At 39.6% G+C, this 22,789-nt stretch overlaps 1 protein-coding gene across 1 annotated transcript in view; it reads left to right on the top strand.

Moving 5' to 3' along the window:
• The window catches only part of shq1 (SHQ1, H/ACA ribonucleoprotein assembly factor), a 114,972-nt gene that overhangs the window by 55,634 nt on the left and 36,549 nt on the right, over nt 1-22,789 (top strand). Inside the window, 1 exon segment of the mRNA XM_052018776.1 lies at nt 20,731-20,851. Within this exon segment, the coding sequence (XP_051874736.1) occupies nt 20,731-20,851 (121 nt within the window).

The raw sequence follows: 22,789 nt of genomic DNA, 5'->3' as shown, positions 1-22,789 counted from the left end.
TGTGGAAACTCTTATTAGTTATACTCTTCAGGTGAAGAAGCTGGTGATGGGAATTGGGGATTGGAAGCAGAGAGATGGAGTAGCTGAGGGGAGAAATGGGTCAGACTAGTGGCCACAACCTTTTAATGGGGGTGATGAGTTTTAACTTTACAAGATGAGAATCTTCATAAGCAATTCATTTGAATGGAAGTATAGTCAATTACTACACTGTTAAATATTTAACAAGCTCATCTGTACAAATTTTGCACTGTTACAAATGGATCTTAACAGATATTTTCAGTGTTTCTCAGATTGTTACCTTATCTGGTCACCCAACTTCCTTCGGGACTACACTCATTGCTTTGATTCTGTGGGAAGTTTTTCACTTGATTTTCATCCCTTTAAGTTCTGTAGAGTTTACTTCTGAGATATTTGAATACAGAAATCCTGGTTTGGTTCAATGCAGAACCTTTTCAATGTCGTGATGCACTCACTATCAATCATAATAATAGGCTCAAAGCTCACTTCAAGACTTATTTTCTTTAAGAAAAGACTTAAATGCTTAATTGACGATGTTCCTGTTAACAAAACCTTATAAGTGTGAAAGAAATATTTTAGCTTTTTAATGTCACGAAACCACAGAGTTTTGCTTCAGAACAGAATTTTGCTGATGTTGCAGATTGCTGTTGAGTCACTTTCAAGGCATCTGTAGATATTGTTTTAGACACACTGATGACATTCCCACACTGACCTGTCTGTCCTTGGCCTTCTCCACTGCCAGGGTGAGGCCAATGCCAAACTAGAGGAATAGCACCTCATATTCTGCTTGGGTTGTCTGCAACCCAATGGCATGAACACCTGAATTCTCCAGTTTCAGGTAGCCTGCTCCCTGTCTGTCCCACACTCTCTCCTCCTGGTCTACCCCAGTTCCTCCTACACACATCCAACACATCCAACCCATCCAACCCCAACCCCCCCCCCCCACCCCATTGCCCAGTTTCTTTCCCCTCCTCCACCCAGTCCATCTGCCCATCACCCACACATTCCTCCCACTGGAGCCCCTCCCCCACTGCTCCCATCTGCCCACCCCACCTCCCTTATTTGGTTCCATGCTCCACCTTACTTTCCTACCTGATTCTATCACTTGCAGCCGTTCGTTGCCCCTACCTATCACCTCCCAGCCTGTGTCGCTATTTCCATCCTTCCCTCCTCCATCTGCCCATCAGCCGCCCTCCCCTGGATCCACCTTTCACTTGCCAGCTCTTGCCCCACCCCTTCCCCTTGGCCACTTTTTTTTGTAACTGGCTATCTCCCCTCTATTGTTTCAGTCCAGAGGAAAGGACTGTACCCAAAATGTGGACTGTACATTTCCCTTCACAGACGCTGCCTGACCTGCTGAGTTCCTCCACTGGTTTATCTTCTGCTCGACACTGATGACACCCAGCTTTATTTCTCCACCACGTCTCCAGACCCCCCCCTGCTTTCTCAGTGCTGTCAAAATCTTGGCTAAACTACATTACATTCCGTGAATTATCTTGAACATGGAATCCATCATCTGTGATTTCAACTACAAAATCAATCCCGAGTTCAGGTGGGCACTTACTGCCACCTGTTCCTATTTGTTTGGGACAGTCCAGATTTATAAAGTCCACTCTTAGTCACGTGCAGCATGACTGGAGGATGTTGTTCCAGGCTGGAGAGCGAGGGGCTGGAGGTGGTAGTGGGAGGAGCCCAGGCCAGAGCAGAGTCCACAGGCTCATCATAAACCCTGCCCTCTCTGAGCGAACACCACATCTTTGGCTGCGTGCTGCAGTGCCTGGCTGATCACTTGGTTTAAACCAGTGCTGGCAGAAACTGTCCAGGAGCCCAGTCACGCATTAGGAATCGAGCTATGGTGCAACATGAGGACCTGTTTCCATCTGCTACTTTTGCACATTAGTGCCAGGAGCCTACTTGCAAAAATAAATGAGTACTTTTCAGTGGAACCAGCTCAGTTTCTTATGCTATTAATCTGTTGTGTGTGTGAGGCCACAACAAGCCCTGTAAATAATATTTGCGAGACAAACATTTTGTTTTCAATTGGCACGTCTTAGTTTTTCTGTTTGAAGATCACGCTACCCAAAATTCATTCATCGCTTTGGGCAGAACCAGGTTGATGATAACTGTTTAACTTCAAACACCCATATTGTCTCCATCACCAGACTGCCAGTTCCCATCTTCACCCTGCCACAGCCCTTTTGCTGCTGGAATCCTTTTTCATGTCTTCATCATCTTGTGTCTCAATTATTCTAATACTCTTTTACCAACCTACAGGCTCTCCTCTTTTCTCCTACTGTAAACATCAACTTACCCAAAACTCTTATAACTCATCAACGTTAAATTTGAAGTTCTGATTTTCAAGGTGAAACCCCTTCAGCACCTCACAGTTAACCATTTAAGTATCACAATCTAGCTGCACAGCTCCCTGCAGACCTTGCATTATCTCCTTCTTTCAAACCTTGACTGCCATGCCTTCTGTTGCATCTATGATTCTCTGGCAAGCTCCTACCCCTCTCTCTCCATTAAATATACCCTTAAGGCTCGACTGATTTGATCAGACTGACTACATTCCACTGCAGCTCTGTGATGCATTCTCTGTAGAGTTCCTTACATTTTTAATAACATTAAAGGTCATGAATGATAGTTTATTTTAACTTGGTTGTTTGTAGAATCATCTTAGATCACCAGTGGATTATCTTGATGAAACAGATGGTAATTAATGTTGGATTAAAATAGTGTTGGCAAATCTAAATTAATTTTCCAAACTGGATGTTTGATGTCGAAAGCAGTGCTTCCTATTGAATTTGGATTCTTATGGTTTTACTTGGTTATAATAAAGCCAGATACGTTAACTTGCTCAGATTTTTTAACAAAGATTTTAAAATCGTGAAAGACACAAACTTTGAGTCCCTGTCTTAATTGATGTTTGGCATTTACTGAATTGTTGCAGACAATTGTTTTGTTGTATCAACAAAAATATTTCATCTTGAACTTTGCCATACACAAATTTGGTTTTAAAAGTAATAAGATATCTGTTTTGCAATTTCAGAACAACTACAAATGATACATTTCTATTTTATGTGTTGTGATTATGAATATTGTGTCACTAAATGTGGTAAAATCATGTATTGTTTTCGGGGTACAAACCACTTTAAAAAGCTTACAAGGATCCTTTGATTAAATAAATTCAGCTGCATTTTGAATGGTGGAATCTTTGTTAATTAAGAAAAGATATTTATGTATTTTCCCTTGTGATTAAATGATGCCAGGGCACAGCCTATGACCAAGTGCCATAATTCATTTGACATTCCTCCAAAAACATAGCAGGGTCTCAGATCAATTCACTGCCTGTCCAAATCCCCTCGAGTAACAGACTACAAAGCTTTGCATTTAAACTGTAGACTAATTATTGAAACATGAACTGAAGGCACATCAGATATACATATTTTACATTAGTATTTGGCATCATTGCCACAATGTTAGTATGTGTTCCTTTGTTTTAAGATTCTTTCAGAAATTCTGCTGTGGGCTTGAGGCAAAACGTTGTTCAGAATATTGAATTTCACAGTTGGATATTTTGTTTGAAAGCCTTGTATTTTTTTTTCATGAGGCTCTGAATCAACTGTTTCGTTGTGGGTACAGTGCAGCCTGTGTGAGTGGTCCTGAAAAAGTACTTGTATTGAATGATAATGGAGCTCCCTCTGCTGTAGCAGTTCCATTCCTCCTGCACCTTATCTAACTTGATGACGAACAGCAGCAGATTTGTACTGCGAACTGCCGATTGTATTGAAATGTGACTGACTCCTTTCATGTGCACAATACTTTGTAAAGGCGCAGAATTTCTCTGGCACCAACTGAACTAAAGCGTGAGAGGCAAAGCAATATTACTTCAAGAAGTGAAAAAAAATTACAGCAGAAAAGAAAGAGAGCATGCATGCTTTTACTAATCTGTGACAGTCAGCACTTCTGTTAATTTGGTCCCAGTTTGATAAACTTCTTTTCCTAAATTAATATCAACTGCTATGAAATAAATGGTCTGTTTTAAGCTGCAGGTGGAGAGACTTCGATGCGTAAGAGACAAGGACGAAGGTGTAGCTTAATATTTAAAGAAAATATTATACTGTTAAAATACCTTGTTTTTTTTAATTCAGTGAGCTCATCTGATAGTAACTGGGATAATCTGTTTGATGAGATTGTAGTTTTTGTTTCCCTATCTTAAGGGGGTTGGCTGAAAATTATACACTGCTTACAGTTCATTAAAACTGGTATATTGAAATTAGATTAGTAACTAGGCAAAATTATAATTAACAACTGTCAGTAGCTGGCTTATTAGTTAATTACAAAGTAAATGAATAAATTAAGCCAGGCATAGCAAAATAGGTGCTGCAGCTGTGGTACGTGGGAGCTGTTGGAAACCGCTGAGAACCTTGGCGATTACATCTGCAGTAAGTGCTTGCAGCTCAAGGAACTTAGGCTCAACTTCATGACCTGGATCCGAGATTCAGACTCTGCGATGCATCAGGGAGTGCCAAGATATCTGGACACTTTGTTCCAAGAGGCAGTAACAACTGTCAGAGTAAATATTGTTGAATTGATCAGTATTATGGGAGAGGAGGATATGACTGAGTGAGGAATTTTTGGGAATCGAGGAGGTCATGATGCAGAACCCTTCACCCTTGTACTTGTCTAATAGGGCAGAAGTTCTTGTAGCCAGGTGGATAGGAGTAGGGACTGAAGTGAGGATGAGCAAAGTGACCACTGCACCCACAGTGCTGTTCAAGTTGTAGGAATGAAAAGGAATTCAGTACTGATAGGGGACAGTATAGTTCGTGAGATGGATACTGCTCTCTGCTGCTATGAGTGTGCATCCCAAAGGCTGTGTGCTTGCCCAGTGACCAGGTTAAGTAAATCTTTTCAGAGCTGGAGAGGAATTGGAATGCAAGGAGAAACATACAGCTGTCATGGTTCATGTGGGAACCAACGACAAAGAAGGGCTAAGGAAGAGGTTCTGTTGAAGGTCTATGAGCAGTTAGCATCCAACAAAAAGCAGAACCACAAAGATAATAAACTTTGGATTGCTACCTGAGCCATGTGCAACTCAACATGAGTCATCAAAGAAAGAGAATTGAATGGATGGCTCAGAGACTGGTATAGACAAAATATATTTCAGTTCGTGAGCACAACACCATTACTAGGGAAAGGGGAAGTTGCTGTCTTGAGATGGGCTTCACTTGAACTGAGCTTGCACCAGTGTTAATAAGAATTGTAGATCGAAATAGTTGAAGTGGGAGAGGATTCAGGTGAGGAGAGATTTACAAAATTCAAAAAAAAGGACAAAGTAATAGTGCAAGGTGGTGAAATGTGTAATGCTAATCAGTGTGTGTCAGGAAGGGGCAGAACATACAAACATAAAAGTGTATCTGCAATTAGAGAAAAGTGGTTAAAAAGGCAAAATTGGAAGGCTCTTTACTTGAATGCTTTTGGCATTCATAACAAGATAGACAAAGTAATGGCGCAAATAGAAATAAGTAGGTACAATCTCAATGACCAATGTTGGGAACTAAATATTCCAGGATGCGTAACTTTTTGGAGAGATGAGCACAATGGAAAAGGAAGGGGGGAGTAACCCTGATACTGAAGGATGGCATAAATGCAGTCAAGAGAAAGGATCACAGCTTAAGGTCGAGAAGTAGAATCATTTTGGGTGGAGCTAAAAAAAAGCAATGTGCAGAACACATTGGTGAGAATCTGCCCCAAAGAATAGGGAATAATATAAATTGGGAAAATGGAGGTGCAAGTAACAAGGGTGGCACAGACTGGACAAATCAAATTAGCACTAATATGTGGAAGATGAACTCCTGGATGATTACCTAAATCAGTATGTGCAGGAACCAACTGAGCAACAGGCTATCTTGGTTTAAGAGATTTTAATTTTTAATATTGTGCAATGAGGATGGGTTGATTAATAGTTTTGTAGTTAAGGGACTTTTGGGGAACAAGATAATAATATGTTTCAATTTTGTATTAAAACTGAAAGTGATTTTAGTTCAATCTGAAAACTGGCTTATATCTAAATTAAGCCAATTATGGTGGTGGTAAGATGCAAGTTGTCTATTGTAGATTGGGAAATGTATTAAAAGATAGGACGGTATACAAGCAATGGATAACATTTGAAGAATTAGTATATAGTTTACCATAAATACATATGCCTTTAAATGTTGCCTAAAGAACATCAAACCTGAGGATTGAGAAAATTTTACAATTTAACAAAGTAAATCCTAGTTATCGATAAGGAAGAATTGTAGAATAAGAGAGTAAGTTAGTGGAAAACAAATTCAGATGGTAAAAATTTTAATAGTATGAAAAAAGGAAAAGATCGGTAGACATTGATAGAGATCCCTTACAGACTGAGACAGGGGAAATTATATTGAGCAATAGGAAATGGCAGGGATATTACATAAATATTTTGTGTCAGTCTTCTGGAGCAAGACACCAAAAAGAAAGAAAGACTGGAGATAAAAAGGTCTGTGGTGAATCAGGAGTGGAATAGAAATTAGCCCTAGTTTAGAGAAAATGTTGGTGAAGTTGGTGGGAGTGTCACGAACCAGCAACAAAAGAAACACACTGAGCATGATTCAGTGTTAAAAACTATTTTATTAATCACTACTTATGATAATACAGTAAAATAAAAGTAAAAATGTTAGTATGTTAGAATTCAAAAATGTTAAACCTTCGAACGTTAACCCCAAAACTAAACTCTTCGGTGTGTGTGTGGACAAAGTCCAAAACTCCCAGTTCAGGAATGGTTCTTAAAGTTCAGTTCCGCAAGCCATAAGGTGAAACATGAGCAAGGGACTTCTTCAACAACCACCGTTGTCTGAAGATAAGACGTAGATGTAGAGAAACATAGAGAGAGTAATACGAAATCCAAATGTTCCACGATGGAACCCAAACGACACTTCAGTGTTTACTCGGTAGTGACTTCCTCACCCCGAAAAGCATCCGAATCGTGGTCGTCCACACACACAAATACCTGTTTCCCTTCTACAGGTCAGCAACAAAGTGAACTCCACCGGATTACTTCCAACTTCCATACATGGATTTCAGTGGCAAACACAGTTATTGTTTCTCATCCATCGATAGAGAAAACTAGCAGGCTGGTGTCTCTCTCCCTTCTTCTCTCTCTCCTTCTTCTTCTTCTAACTTCTTCAACAACGTCATTACGTCCTTTATCTTCTATTGACGTAAGCACGCCCCACACACACATACACACACACTCTCTATCTAAAGGGACTTTCACTGAGTCCGTAACACCTCCCACCTAAAAAAAAATTTTTCCCAAGAAAAATTTAACCGCGCATACAGTTAGTAATGTTAATAATTATCATGCTACACAACTACAGACTATCAGATTAGTACAGATACATGTTTCCCATTTAACATCGGGAAAGACAATCAGCAATCACATTATCTTTGCCTTTAATGTGAGTTATCATGAGATCAAACTCTTGCAAAATTAAACTCCAGTTTAACAGCCTTCTGTTCTTGTTTTTGACTCGGCTCAGAAACACCAATGGGTTATGATCTGTATATACAGTCAATGGTTTCTGAGCGGTGCAAACATATACACTGAAATGTTGCAAGGCTAAAACAAGTGACAGTAATTCTTTCTCTATGGTGGAATAATTCTTTTGATGCTCATTAAATTTCTTTGAAAAGTAAGCTACAGGATGGTCAATATCATCAAGGTCACCCTTCTGCAACAACACAGCTCCTGCAGCTTCATCACTGGCATCTACTGCTAATGAAAATGGCTTTTCAAAGTCAGGTGTTTTGAGCACAGGATGGTAGCATAAAATGGCTTTCAGCTTCTCAAATGCTTCTTGACAAGAATCTGTCCAAACAAACTTTACTCCCTTCTTCAGAAGATTAGTTAGGGGAAGAGCAATATCAGCAAAATTTTTACAAAACTTTCGAGTAATATCCAACCATTCCCAAAAATCTTCTAACAGTCCTCGTACCTGTGGGAATAGGGAACTCAGATATTGCTTGAACTTTTGCCTGAACAGGAGCTTGCTTGCCTTGACCTACAACATAACCAAGATACGTCACAGTGGCATGGCCAAATTCACATTTAGCCAAGTTAACTGTAAGGTTAGCCTTGGAAAGTCTTTCAAACAACCTTTCTAACGCAGAGATGTGATCTTCCCAAGTATCATTCCCAGTCACTAAGTCGTCAATGTAGGCATATGTATGTTTTAACCCATGAATCACTGAATTAATCATTCTTTGAAATGTTGCCGGAGCATTTTTCATTCCAAATGGCAAAACATTGTATTCATACATCCAGAAGGGGTTACAAAGGCTGAAATCTCCCTTCCTCTATCTGTTAATGGAACACACCAGTACCCTTTTAATAGGTCAATCTTTGTAAGAAATTTTGCCTTTCCCACTCTATCTATGCAATCATCCACCCTAGGAATAGGGTAAGCATCTGACTTCGTTACAGCATTCACTTTCCTGTAATCTGTGCAAAATCTAACAGTTCCATCAGGTTTAGGTACAATAACACAGGGCGAACTCCAATTTGAAGTAGAATGTCTAATAATATCATTTTCCAACATGTATTTGATTTCCTGATCAACAAGTTTACTTTTTTCCACATTCATTCGATATGGGTGTTGTTTGATTGGTTTTGCATCCCCAACATCAACATCATGGGTAATTATCGATGTTCTGTTTGGAACATCTGGGAACAGATTTTTAAATTTTAAAATTAATTCTCTCATCTGTTGTTTTTGTGAAACTTGTAAATGGTCCAACTTCGTTTCAAGGTTCTCCAGGATATTTTGGTTTTTTAGTTTCGATGGAACAATATTTGGTCTAAATTGGCCTTCCTCAACATCAACATCAGGCATTCTAGAAACAACCTTCACATCACCCACCAAGGCCACAACTGAATCCCTCTCATAATAAGGTTTTAGCATGTTTACATGACAGAGTTGTGTTTTCTTGCGTCTATCTGGTGTTTTGATTATATATGTTAAATCAGTCACTCGAGATTCAATAACATAGGGTCCAGAAAAATGAGATTGCAAGGGATTATTTTGGCTAGGGAAAAATACCAACACCTTTTGCCCCACTGCAAATGTCCTAGGCCGAGCACGTCTATCAAAATATGTCTTCATTCTTATCTGGCTAGTTTTCAAATTCTCTCTCGCTAGCTGGCAGACTCTCTCCAACCGAGTTTTAAATTTTTGGACATAGTCCAACAGACTCAAGTGCACTTCTCATTAACCCATTGCTCTCTCAACAACTTCCAAAGGTCCTCTCACCCTATGTCCAAATACAAGCTCAAACGGACTAAATCCTATTGACTCCTGGATTGAATCTCTAACGGCAAACAAAGTAAATGAACGCCTTCGTCCCAATCCTTTGTGTTTTCAAAGCAATAAGTCTTCAGCATATTTTTGAGAGTAGAATGAAATCTCTCCAGAGCTCCTTGAGATTCTGGGTGATATGCAGAGGATACAATCTGCTTTGCTCCCAGCTCATAGACTAGTTGTTGAAAAAAATTTGACATAAAATTACTACCTTGATCAGATTGGATTTCTTTTGGCAAACCAAACAAGGTAAAAAATTTTAAAAGAGCCTTTGACACCGTCTTGGCCTTAATATTTCTAAGGGGTATTGCCTCTGGAAATCTAGAAGTGGCACACATGATGGTTAACAAATACTGATTTCCAGTTTTAGACTTTGGTAATGGACCAACACAGTCCATAATCACCTTCGAAAAGGGTTCATCAAAAGCAGGAATTGGTTTCAACGGAGCCACAGGGGGTTTTTGATTTGGTTTACCTACCATCTGACGTGTGTGACAGGTTCGACAAAACATCACCACATCTTTTCTCAAACCAGGCCAATAGAATTGTTTCAAGATCTTCCCTACAGTTTTATTCACCCCAAAATGACCACCCAAAGGCATACTATGGGCCAGGTTATAAAATCTCATCCCTATAAACTTTTGGAACAACAACCTGATGAATAACTTCCCATTCCTCATTAACAGGAACATGAGGAGTCTCCATTTCCTCATTAACACTCCATTTTTAACATAATATCCAATTGGCACTTTTTCAATCTCCTCACATGAGAGTGCTTTTTCTTTCAATTCTGTCAACTCAGGGTCCTTTGTCTGTTCCACCATAAAATCCTTCCTCGACAAAGACAAATCTTTAAATTCAGGCTCACTATAAGGATGTTGATCCTCCAGTGAAGACAGAAAAGTCTCAGATAAGGCATCGATAATTTTCTTCCTGTTTAGGACTGTCACAAGGAACCACATCAGACTGCACCGGACTGTCTGTCTTGGCTAATTCTTTAGCTCTAGTTCGAGTCACCGCACATGATGGGTAAACATCTGGATCATTCTCAGACTCATCAATCCTTGGTTTGGTTGTTAACCGTACCACAGGAACAATTTCTCCATCTGCAAGGTCATTTCCCAATAACAAAGAAACTCCTTCTACTGGCAACCTAGGTCTTATCCCTATCTCAACTGGTCCTTCTACGAACTTTGACTTTAAAATCACCCTGTGTAAAGGGACAGATATGGTGTCATCTGTAACGCCTCGCACTAGATTTACCTCACCAGTGTCACTTTCTTCACCAAAATTTAAAACACTGTCCAGCAAGAGAGATTGACTAGCCCCAGTATCTCTAAGAATTTTCACTGGCACCTGGGGTGACTCATCATTCAGTGAAATAAAACCCTCTGATACATAAGAACGGAATTCCTTTCTCACCTCCTCCAACTTTTCCGCTTTTACCTCTTGCAAGGACTGATCTTTAACAGCATCTCCTAAACCTTTTTGATTTTTAATTGCCTGAAAGCAAGCATTGGGCACAGCTTCCTTCCTTTTCTTCAAAAGGGCACAATTAGATATCACATGGCCAGGTTTCTTACAGTAATAACAAGTACGCTCAACAGGTTTCTCCAGCCCTGGCTTCTTTTCATCCTTTCCTTTTTGATTACCTCCCAATTTAATCTCCGGTTTACCTGGATTGTCCTTGTAACTCTTTTGAAAGGTTTTAAGGTTGTCCCCATTTGGAGTTATGGGTTAAAGCATAATCATCTGCCAACCTAGCAGTTTCTTGTAAAGTTTCCACTGCCTTTTCATTTAAATATGTTGTTAATTCAGCTGGAACACATCTTTTAAAGTCTTCCACTAATATCAATTCTTTCAATTTAGTCAAAATCCCCATCTACATTTTTAGCCATGTACCATCGTTCAAAACATATTCTCTTTCCGTTGGCAAATTCCATATAAGTCTGATCTGCAGATTTCCTCAAGTCTCTAAATTTTTGTCTATAAGCTTCAGTTACCAATTCATAGGCCTTCAATATAGCTTGTTTTACCTTGGTATAATCAGCTGCATCCTCAGCAGACAAAGCAGAATAAGCTTTTTGAGCTTTACCTTAATCACACTCTGTACCATAAGAGCCCATCCTTTCTTTGGCCAGTTTGAACTCACAGCAACCTTTTCAAAATGTTGGAAATACTGATCAACCTGATCTTCCTCAAAAGGAGGGACCAATCGAACCTCCCTGCTGGCCTGAAAAAACCATCATCAGAATCAGATTCCAAACTCCTACGCTTCATTTGTAACTCATGCTGCCTCTGTTTTTCCTTCTCCTCTGCCTCAAACTTTAACCGAATTAGTTCCCATTCCCGTTCAGCCTCTAACTTCATCCGAGTTAGCTCTCGTTCAGTCTCTAATTTCTTTTGTTCTCGTTCGGCCTCTAATCTCTTTTGCTCTCATTCAGCCTCTATCTTTAACTGGGTTTGCTCTCGTTCAGCCTCTATCTTTTTTTGTCCCAACTCGACCTTCAGTCGTGTTTGTTCTAACTCCATCTTTGCTATCTGCACCTGTCTAACAGGTCTCTCTGACTCACCCCCAGAAAAACTCTTCTAACTGTTCTAATTCTTCCTCCTCCAGATCCTCCAACTCTACTGGTTGAAAAGTCACATCAGAAATTACTGGTTTACTCTCAGGAAACTCAACTACCTCACTCAACTCAAACACTTCCTTCTCCAAATAATAGTCAACTATCATTCTATGAATAACTGCTTTTCTCATAGACTGCTTTACTTCTGTAAGGTTTAGCTTTGTAGCAATCTTTATCAAATCATCCTTTTTCGCCACCTCCAATCCCTGTAGGGTTGGTGACTCCAAAAATGCCTTAATATCCATTGCTGCTGGTTTCCACACACACAAGCCAATTAAAAAGAATTTATCAGACCTCCCTCAAAAATCTTTGGATTGAATCCCAAACAAATCTTGTCAATCTGGGGAACGATCCCAGACGACACTCGTTAATCTTGGATTGGATCCCGATCGAGCCCCCAATTTTGTCACGAACCAGCAACAAAAGAACCACACTGAGCATGATTCAGTGTTAAAAACTATTTTATTAATCACTACTTATGATAATACGTAAAATAAAAGTAAAAATGTTAGTATGTTAGAATTCAAAATGTTAAACCTTGAACGTTAACCCCAAAACTAACTCGTCGTGTGTGTGTGGGTGGCAAAGTCCAAAACTCCCAGTTCAGGAATAGTTCTTAAAGTTCAGTTCCACAAGCCATAAGGTGAAACATGAGCAAGGACTTCTTCAACAACCACCGTTGTCTGAAGATAAGACGTAGACGTAGAGACACATAGAGAGAGTAAATACGAAATCCAAATGTTCCACGATGGAACCCAAATGACACTTAAGTGTTTACTCGGTAGTGACTTCCTCACCCCGAAAAGCATCCGAATCGTGGTCATCCACACACACACAACTACCTGTTTCCTTCTACAGGTCAGCAACAAAGTGAACTCCACCGGATTACTTCCAACTTCCATACATGGATTTCAGTGGCAGACACAGTTATTGTTTCTCATCCATCGATAGAGAACACTAGCAGGCTGGTGTCTCTCTCCCTTCTCTCTCTCTCTCTCTCTCTCCTTCTAACTTCTTCAACAACGTCATTACGTCCTTTATCTTCTATTGACGTAAGCACGCCCCACACACACAAACACACACACACTCTATCTTAAAGGGACTTTCACTGAGTCCGTAACAGGAGTGAAAACTAATAAACCTGAAAGACCCAGTGACTTGCGTCCCTGACGGATGTGATGGCGGAGGAAGTAGATGCATTGATTATCATCTTTCAGAATTACATGGATTCTAAAACAGCTCCCACAGATTGGAAGGTAGCAAATATGATCACTTTTTTTTTAATGATAGGAGGGAGAGATAAAGTGGGAAGTGGGATGGTATGGGAAATGCTGGAATCTTGTCTTAAGGAAGTGATAACAGGACACCTAGAAATAATGAGATTGAGCTGAGTCAACATGGACTAATGAAAGGAAAGTCATGTTTGACAAATCTGTTAACTTTTTGAGGCTGTATCTGGTAGAATTAATAAGGGAATGCCTATTAGATGTGCTGTATATGAATTATTAAAACAAATTAGCCCACATGGAACTGGTGATAATATTCTGGTCTAGATTGAGGACTGGTTAATGGTTAACTTTTTAAGGCCTCATTTCCTGTTTGGGGGTCACACGGATATTTTATGAGTTGACAGATTTCTAAATGGCAAAGCTTTTTGTTTCAAATGTGTACTTAACTGACTTAAATTTCCAATGTTGTGCTCCTGTCATTGTTAAAATGGATGTTAGTTCTGAACATCTTACATGGAATTAAACATTGGATTAAAGCTGGTTCTCCCACTAATGTCCTCATTTACTTGGGGCAGGAAAGCACACAGTCAGAAATGTCACAACAATGATGCAAATGTACTGAGAACTGTACAATAGTTGCAATTATACACAGCTGCAAAAGAAACTGATTTGAACTCGTGGGCTGAGATTTTTAATTAGCATTTGCAGCTTCATAAAAGCATTGATGAAGAAAAGTGCTCTGCATTAGAACAATTGAAAAGGATGGTGGGAAGCATTTCTCAAACTGCCAATAATTAAAGAAAGATAAGGGCATTTCTATTGAGCAATTGTATAACAACTGATAAAGTCCTGAAGACACAGAAAATTTAGAATTTTGTCCCAGCAGAATAGGTGGCCATGAAGTCATTTCCTTGGCTGTTAAAATATCTATTATAGTTGCTTGATTATTGCGAATAACAGTAATTGTGTTTCTGAGATGGACTTTCAAATAAGTGCTCTCTTTTTTGCCAAGCTGAATCATCTTGGGAGCTGGGCAGGAAAAAATATTAATGTTTGTTGCAGCTCTGAACTGTCTGTGACCTGCACTTGCAGTTTGTCTTTTAAAATTGTGAGCTCATATACTTGGACCTTGTGAAAATTGAAATTAAATCTGCATTATATCATCTTACCTTTTGCCTTTCCTCAGATAACTGAGCATCTGTGGGCATTTCACAAACCCACAGTTAATTTGTAGTGTGATCTGTTGCATGAATTCTGCTTCCGTACTTTTAAGTGTACACTTTCAGCATTAGTTATGTATTAGAAAGTTTTCTATTATAAGGATCCTGTACTAGAATGCTAAAGTAAATTTCTGCCTTTTTGATGTTTAGCGAAAGTCAAACGCCAAAAATATTGCTTTGTTTTGTTGCAGGCATGGTAGTGCAGGGCAGGCACGGTAGCGTAGCGGTTAGCGTAACACTATTACAGCGCCGGTGACCTGGGTTCAAATTCCAGCCACTGTCTGTAAGGAGTTTGTGCATTCTCCCCGTGTCTGCATGGGTTTTCTCCGGGTGCTCCGGTTTCCTCGCACATTCCAAAGACATATGGGTTAGGAAGTTGTAGGCATGCTATGTTGACACCGGAAGCGTGCGGACACTTGCGGGCTGCCCCTAGAACACTCTACGCAATAGATGTATTTCACTGTGTGTTTCGATGTACACGTGACTAATAAAGACATCTAAATCTAAATTCCTTTTATCGAGAACAATGCTTATTTGGGTTTATCTGAAGATATTGAACCTTAATTCTACTTAATTTCTTGATGCTGGTCTTTAGTTTCACTGCCCATTTTTCATGCAGGACCCCTGGTGACAGTTGCCAGGCAATTTAGCGCATGCAGGTGTCGCAACATGTCACTTGACCTGAACTGCACAGGTACATCACTTCCCAGCATGAGTAAACCAGATCATGATGAATGAGTGCGAAGCCAGGCTTATTTCCCCTCCCTAGCCCACGGCTACAAAGAAGACTTATAGAGCTTAATAGTGCTACAGCGATAATCAGCTAGCTCACTAGAGCTTTACCATCCACTGCAGATAATCTTATCAGTCATATATTTACCAGCTAAACTACTTGGGAATGTAAGGGACTAATCAATGCAAATAAAAATCGTAATCGAGTTCCCTATGAATGTCTGCTATCAAGGATATTTCCATCTGATCTATGTTTGATCTTCTGAAAATTTACCACAAAGTGCTTTGCTCTTTTTGTGTTAAAGTGAGCTGTGATTTATGTTCACCTCATGAGTTATTTTTTAAAGATAAAACTGTTATATCTTTCTAAAGCAGACGTCGCATGGCTACGCTTTCTTAGAGGTCTGAAACATTTCCCTCAACTAGAAATTTGCATCGTGTTTTACTGTTAACGTGAATTAAGAACAGTAGGGACAGGAAGACAACTGGAAGATCAGTGCATGGAGAATCCCTGAACAATATATTCCCCATAACCAGTGCGATTCAGTACCTGGCAGGGTACTGAAAGTCTGTGCCGACCAACTGGCTGAAGTGTTCAAGGACATCTTCAACCTCCCACTGCTGCAGTCGGAGGCTTCCACCTGCTTCAAAAGGGCATCAATCATACCTGTGCCCAAGAAGAGCAGGGTGAGCTGCCTTAATGACTATCGCCCGGTAGCACTCATATCTACTGTGATGAAGTGCTTTGAGAGGTTGGTCATGGCTAGAATTAACTCCTGCCTGAGCAAGGACCTGGACCCGCTGCGATTTGCCTACCCGCCACAACAGGTCTACAGCAGACGCAATGTCACTGGCTCTGCACTCAGCTTTGGAGCACCTAGACAACGGTGAAGCATACATCAGGCTGCTGTTTATCGATTATAGTTCGGCATTCAACACACACATTCCCCTCAGTACTAATCAACAAGCTTCAAAACCTGGGCCTCTGTACCTTCCTCTGCAGCTGGATCCTTGACTTCCTTATCGGGAGACCATAGTCCAGTGCGGATCAGTAGTAACACCTCCTCCTTGCTGACGATCAACACAGGCGCATCTCAAGGATGTGTGCTTAGCCCACTGCTCTACGCCCATGACCATGTGGCTAGGCACAGCTCAAACATCTATAAATTCACTGATGACACCACTGTTGTTGGCAGAATCTCAGATGGTGATGAGGAGGCGTACAGGAGTGAGATAGATCGGCTGGTTGAGTGGTGTCACAACAACAACCTTGCGTTCAATATCAGCAAGACCAAGCAATTGATTGTAGACTTCAGCAAGGGGAAGTCCAGGGGAACACACACCAGTCCTCATTGAAGGGTCAGCAGTGGAAAGGGTGAGCAGCTTCAAGTTCCTGGGTGTTAAAATCTCAGAGGATCTATCTTGGGGCCCAACAGATTGATGCAATCATGACAGATGGCACGTCAGCAGCTCTACTTCATTAGGATTTGAGGAGATTTGGTATGTCACCCAAAGACTCCTGCAAATTTCGACAAATGTGCAGGATTGAAAGAGGCTGCAGAGGGATGTAGACTCAGCCAGCTCCAGCACAGGCACAACTCTCCCCCGCCATTGAAGGACATCTTCAAGAGGCGTTGTTCTCAAGAAAGTGGCATCCATCATTAAGGACCCTCACCACTCAGGACATGCCCCTTCACTTACTATCATCGGGCAGGAGGTACAGGAGCCCAAAGATCCACACTCAATGTTTCAGGAACAGCTTCTTCTCCTCTTGCCATCAGATTTTTGAACGGTCCATGAACCTGTGAACATTACCTCACTATTCTCTTTTGCACTATTCATTTATTTTTGTAAATTATCGTAATTTTATGTCGTTATGTCTTGCACTGTGCTGCTGCCGCAGAACAACAAATTTCACGACATATGTTAGTGATAATAAACCTGATTTTGATTTACTACTGTAAAAGAGAATGGAAAACAATCATAGATAGATGAATTAGAATGAAATTGGATGCAGAAGGAGATTGGATTAAGAGAGGTAGGAGACATGGAAATGTATGAAAGAAGAGTAAATCTCTGACAAGAATGTGATGTCCTAACTCAGCTCAAGAGATTATTTGGCATTGCTTTAACAATTATCAGTGTTAAAAGGATTATTCATAATCCTTAACTCTCAGTGATGAGTTTTAGTGGCCAATTACTGTGAACAGTTGGCAAGTAAAGGATAGCTAAGGCAGCCTTCCTTTGGTGCATAGCAAATGGTTGAGCAGAACATTTTGACCTGCAGTTTCAGGAGATTCATTACTCTTAACATCTGTCATCATCCTCTGAATTTTCTGGTGGATTTTCCATATTAGTACCAAATTGTGTTGTGAATGCACTATTCTTTTAGTGGTAAGAACTTCCATCATTTTAACAACATCACATCCTCTAGATGCACTGAAGGACTTGGTAATAATGTTTTTTTAAGGTAAGATTTCTTGTGCAACTTTCTGTTGCATGGTGGCCTGAAAAGGGAATGGATAACCAGGTAATTTACTTTGGTGTGTTAGTGGAAAGGTGAAATGTCACTTAGGATACACACAATCTTTTACCTTCCTTTGAGCCAGGAACTAGAGGAGGCCTCAGTTTAATGTCCCCACCCATTACTGCAACATTCCATCCATATGCCCCTTGAATTATCTGTCAAGTGTGGGTGATCAGCTCTGAAGCAAGGTTAAATAAACAGACCTTTGAGGAAGTATTGCTACAAGCAGAGACTAATAATAAAGCAATAAATTCATTTTGTGAGATGGCCAGAATAAACTTCAACATGAGAAACTGGCAAGTTTTTTTGATTATAATGTTACCGAAAAGTTGATATGATTAGAATACAGAAGTGTGCTACATTTTTTTATGGGAGGACCAGAGTGACTCTTTGAATCATTTCTGAGGGCTATGTGCATGTATGTGGAAATCTTGAACTCAGTGTGTGGTTCTCACTGCCATCATTCTGAATGTGTTTGACAGTGGAATCCCCACAGAGTGGCGGCAACTAGCAGTTTTTTCAGTGGTTACAATAGGGAATCCAGATGCTAAAGCTGTGCTGGGTTAATCCTTGCATGGCTTCAGCAACTCCATTCACCTCAGTGGAAGCGAGCAGCTGAGGAAGGGCAGTTATGGGTTTTTTAATTAACTTAAATGCATTTAATTATTTAAAGTATTTTCTAGTGTTCTAATTACTTTTAAAATTTTTAATGTTATGGTTACCTTTTAATACTTTGAAAATATTTTGTGGAAGTAAGAGACCTTGAGAGACGTTCTGGTTTTTTTTTCCATACAGCAGAAACTACACTTCAGAAAATACTAAATTTGCTTGTAAATCGTGAGGAATTTGAGGATGTGCTACAAATGTATATCTTTTACTTCGTTTTCAATTCCCTAAAGATTACTGCTTGACCAAGTCTCACCAGTACTAAATGTTGCAGAAACATTTTTCAGTGGTAATTCAGAAGCCAGGTAGAGACTTTTGAATATGTTATTGAAAGATCTTTATTGATTGAGACATTAATTAATGAGTCTCCATGACTCCCTTTCCACTGAGATCTTGAGAGTGTTCTTCGCAGGCAACAGACACTTTCCAATTAATTTGTAGTAGTTTTGCACTTGCACACCCCCACTACCTTCAGCTCTAGAGACAACTGACCAAGCTCACTCCTTCAAGTGGCATTGAATCACCTTTATAACCAATTGCAATATGGCCAAAATGAGAGCTCCTTAAATGACCTCTGTATATAAACCAGGTTCTCATACTTAGCCAATGGCCTTAACCAGGGTAACATTCTGGAAGGAAACTTTCAATTACCTCAGACTGATAGTTGCTTTCAACATTACATGGAAATTTGTACATTTCAAAGATCCTGTTGTGAAGCTGGAAAGATTTAAAGAATTGGGATGAGGTTTTGCCACTTGCTATTTATTCATATTCAGAGTCCTTGGGCAGGTCAGATCAAAATAGACCTTGAAATATGGATTATTAAAGTTATAACTTCATAGCATGTGTCATTTATTCATATGCAACTGCTCAGTATTTTGGGTACTTTCATTGGGGAGTGATCTTTTAGAAAAGATCTGTCTCTGTCTTAAAAATATTCAAAGTCGCTGTTTCCACTGCCCTTTGAGAAAGAAAGTTTGAAAGACTCATGAACCTCTTCTCTGTCTTAAATGGGTGACTCTTTGTTTTAGATTTCTCCATTGTAAATATCTTCTCCACACCCATCCTGTCATTGCCTCAGAATGTTGTGTTTCAATCAAGTCCCCTCTCTTCTAAACAGCAGAGGATAAAAGACTGGCATGTCCAACCTTTTCTCATAACTCACCTGTTCTAATTATTAGTTTAGTAAACATTTTCAGAACTGCTTCCAACACATTAACATAGTAAAAATATGTCCACATGTCACTTTCTACACAACAAGCTTTTATTTTCCACAATAACCTATGATGCAGCATCTTATCAAGTGCCTTCTGGAAATCTAAAATAAGATATCTTTATTAGTCACATGTACATTGAAACACACAGTGAAATGCATCTTATGCGTAGATGCCCACAACTTCCTAACTCATAAGTCTTTGGAATGTGGGAGGAAACCAGAGCACCCGGAGGAAATCCACGCGGACACGGGGAGAACATACAAACTCTTTACAGACAGCGGCCGGAATTGAACCCAGGTCGCCGGCGCTGTCATAGCTTTACGTTAACTGCTACACTACCGTGATCTAAGTATGCAACATCCACCAGTTCCCCTTTATCCACAGCAGATCTACTTCTTCGAAGAACTCCAATTAAGGTTTGTCAAACATGTTTTCCTTTCACAGACCATATTGACTTTGCCTGATTACTTTGAATTTTCAAAGTGCCTTGCTATAATGTCTAATAATAGCTTCTCACATTTTCTCAAAAACAGATGTTAAGTTAATTAACCTCTCCTGTTTTCTGTCCTTTTCGGAATAAAGATGCTATATTTCTATATTTGCTATTTTCCAACCTGATAGACTTTTTCCCAAATCTAATGAATTTTGGAAAAGTATAAAGAATGCATCAACCTTCTCACCAGCCACTTCTTTTAAGATCTTAGGATGAAGTCCATCAGGACCTGGAGACTTGTCAGCTGCCACTCCAGCAATTTGCTCAGTGCCACTTCCCTGGTGATATGTAATTTCCTGAGTTCCTCCCTCCCTCCCAATTCCCAATTTACAACTATTTCTGGGATGTTACCTTTCCTTTGTAGGGAAGCCCGATGCAAAATGCCAGTTTAATTCATCTGCAATATTCATGTAAGCATGATATATGTGGCACATATTCCATGATCTCCATTTATTAAACCACTTGAGGGTCTCTGTATAAGGTTTCAGTTATGAATATAGTTTCATAGTACAGCTAATTGAGATGCAGATTACATTGTGCTATGCTTTTCTAAATGTTAATGATAATAGCAGATTTATTTTGGGTTTTCTTAAACAGTTATGTTCTCTTTTACATTAGGTAAGTCTGCTGTTTTGAAATGTTTGCTGGCCATCCACAAAATCTTCAGAGAGAGTGACCCTGCATACCTCTTCAATGATCTTTACGTCACGGACTACTGCATTTGGATCCAGAAAGTGAAGTGAGTCTTGCAACTAAAAAAAAATGCAACTGGGTTATCTCAACAAACTGCAAGGATGTTTCTATCAGGCAATTCACCTTGCGTACATTCTACTCCAAATTGCATAGGTCTATAGATGGCATTTCATTGAATTAAAGACCTAATTGAATATGTATAAGGAAAAGTCAAGTGGCTGACAAAATATGTCATCTTACACTTATTGTTGCGATGTTCTGTGTAGGATTTTTTAAAATATCACCTTTTAAGTTCTCCAGCTTGTTATTTCTGTTCCACTTGCCTTTTTTTTCTTGATGTCAACTTACTGCTGGCTTGAAAGCCTGTCAGAACTTTAGACACTGCTCTCTTTGCTGCACAATAGTTTCACACAGTGTCAGCATTAGAAATTATCATTTTGAGCTTCATATATATGACGATGCAAAGGTTCTGAAATAAAGCTCAAGGCATAGCAAGTAACTAGACTATAGTTGAAGGTTTCACACAGGTTGTCAGATTGTTAGAGAATAGAAACAGAGACAAACATGACAGCTTTGGAGGGCTCTATATAAAATCTGTGCGAGCAGTATTCAGTTTCAGTTACTGACCACATATTGGGGTATGAATATGTGTCAAAAATCTCAAGTTTTATAGCTCTACCATAAAAATGAAAAGATGCAGGTCCAAAGGATCATAAATTATTCTTAAAACTGAGGTAAGATTGTATGCAAATGTTAAACAGTGCAAAGGACGTTTTTTTATTGCACAGTGATTTGGTGCTCTCAGATTAGCATTAATAATGTTTCAATTCATAGCAAAGCCAAAGGCATTTATTGCTCATTTCTAACTTTCTTTAAGCAGTTGGTGATAAACTGTATAGTGTTATAGTGCTTGTTCCAGAATTTTGACCAGACAATGTGAAGGATCGGAGATATACTCCCAAGTGAGGATGGTGTAACAGTAAGAGGGTTTGGAGATGGTGACATTCTCATGACTCCTACACATTTTCCTTCCAGGTAGCATGTGTCATCATTTTGGGAGATGCTGTCAAAACAACTTGTTTGTTTCTGCAGTGTGTCTTCTACATATTATAAAATAGACGGTGCCAAGTGATAATGGAGAGGATTTGGCTGGTGGTTCATGTGGCACAGAATATTTTGCTTCTGACCTATTACAGCCACAGTTTTGTTTGGTTAGTTCAGTTAAGTTTCAGTCCAATGACAATTTGCTTTTACCCACTCACTTAATCTATCTATATCCAATTGCAGAGTGCAGATATCACCGCAACATGCCATCCCACCTATTTTGTGTCTTCAACTAGCTTAGATATCTTTCACTCTGCCTCCTCCTCCAGGTTATTAATTTAAATAGTAAATAATTGACAGCCAAGATCCATGATTCTTAGGGCTCTTTGAAAAAGACCCACTTATTGCGATCTTTTGTCTTCTATGCAATAACCAGTCTTCAATCCATGCCAATGCACTTCCAGTAATACCATGAGATCTTGTGCACCTGCTTTTTATGTGCCTCCTTATCATATGCCTTCTGAATATCCAAATACACCCCATGTACAGGTTCCCCTCTATCAGCTGTGCTTGTTACATCCTCAAAGAAATCTAACAAACTCATCAAACATAATTTGCCTTTCATAAAAGCATGTTGACTTGGTTGATTACATTAAGCTTCTCAAAATTACCAGCTATTTCTTCCTTGATAATAGAGACCAACAACTTGGTAACAACAAATGTTAAGCTAAGCTAACAGGCCTACAGTTAACTTCTTTTTGTCTTCCTCCCTTTTTGATCCTTGGGGGTCACATTTGCAGTTTTCCTAATCTGCTGGTATCTTCTCAGAACTCACTAAGTTTTGAAAACTTCAACCAATAACTCCACTATCTCTACAGCCACTTCTTTAAAACCTTTATGTACAGGCCATTGGGACCTGGTGATTTGTCTCATTAGTTTT

The sequence above is a fragment of the Pristis pectinata genome, chromosome 6 (assembly GCF_009764475.1).
Source record: "Pristis pectinata isolate sPriPec2 chromosome 6, sPriPec2.1.pri, whole genome shotgun sequence".
NCBI lineage: Eukaryota > Metazoa > Chordata > Chondrichthyes > Rhinopristiformes > Pristidae > Pristis > Pristis pectinata.
Note: the sequence above shows the minus strand (reverse complement) of the source record. Positions and strands in the feature narration are given on the sequence as shown.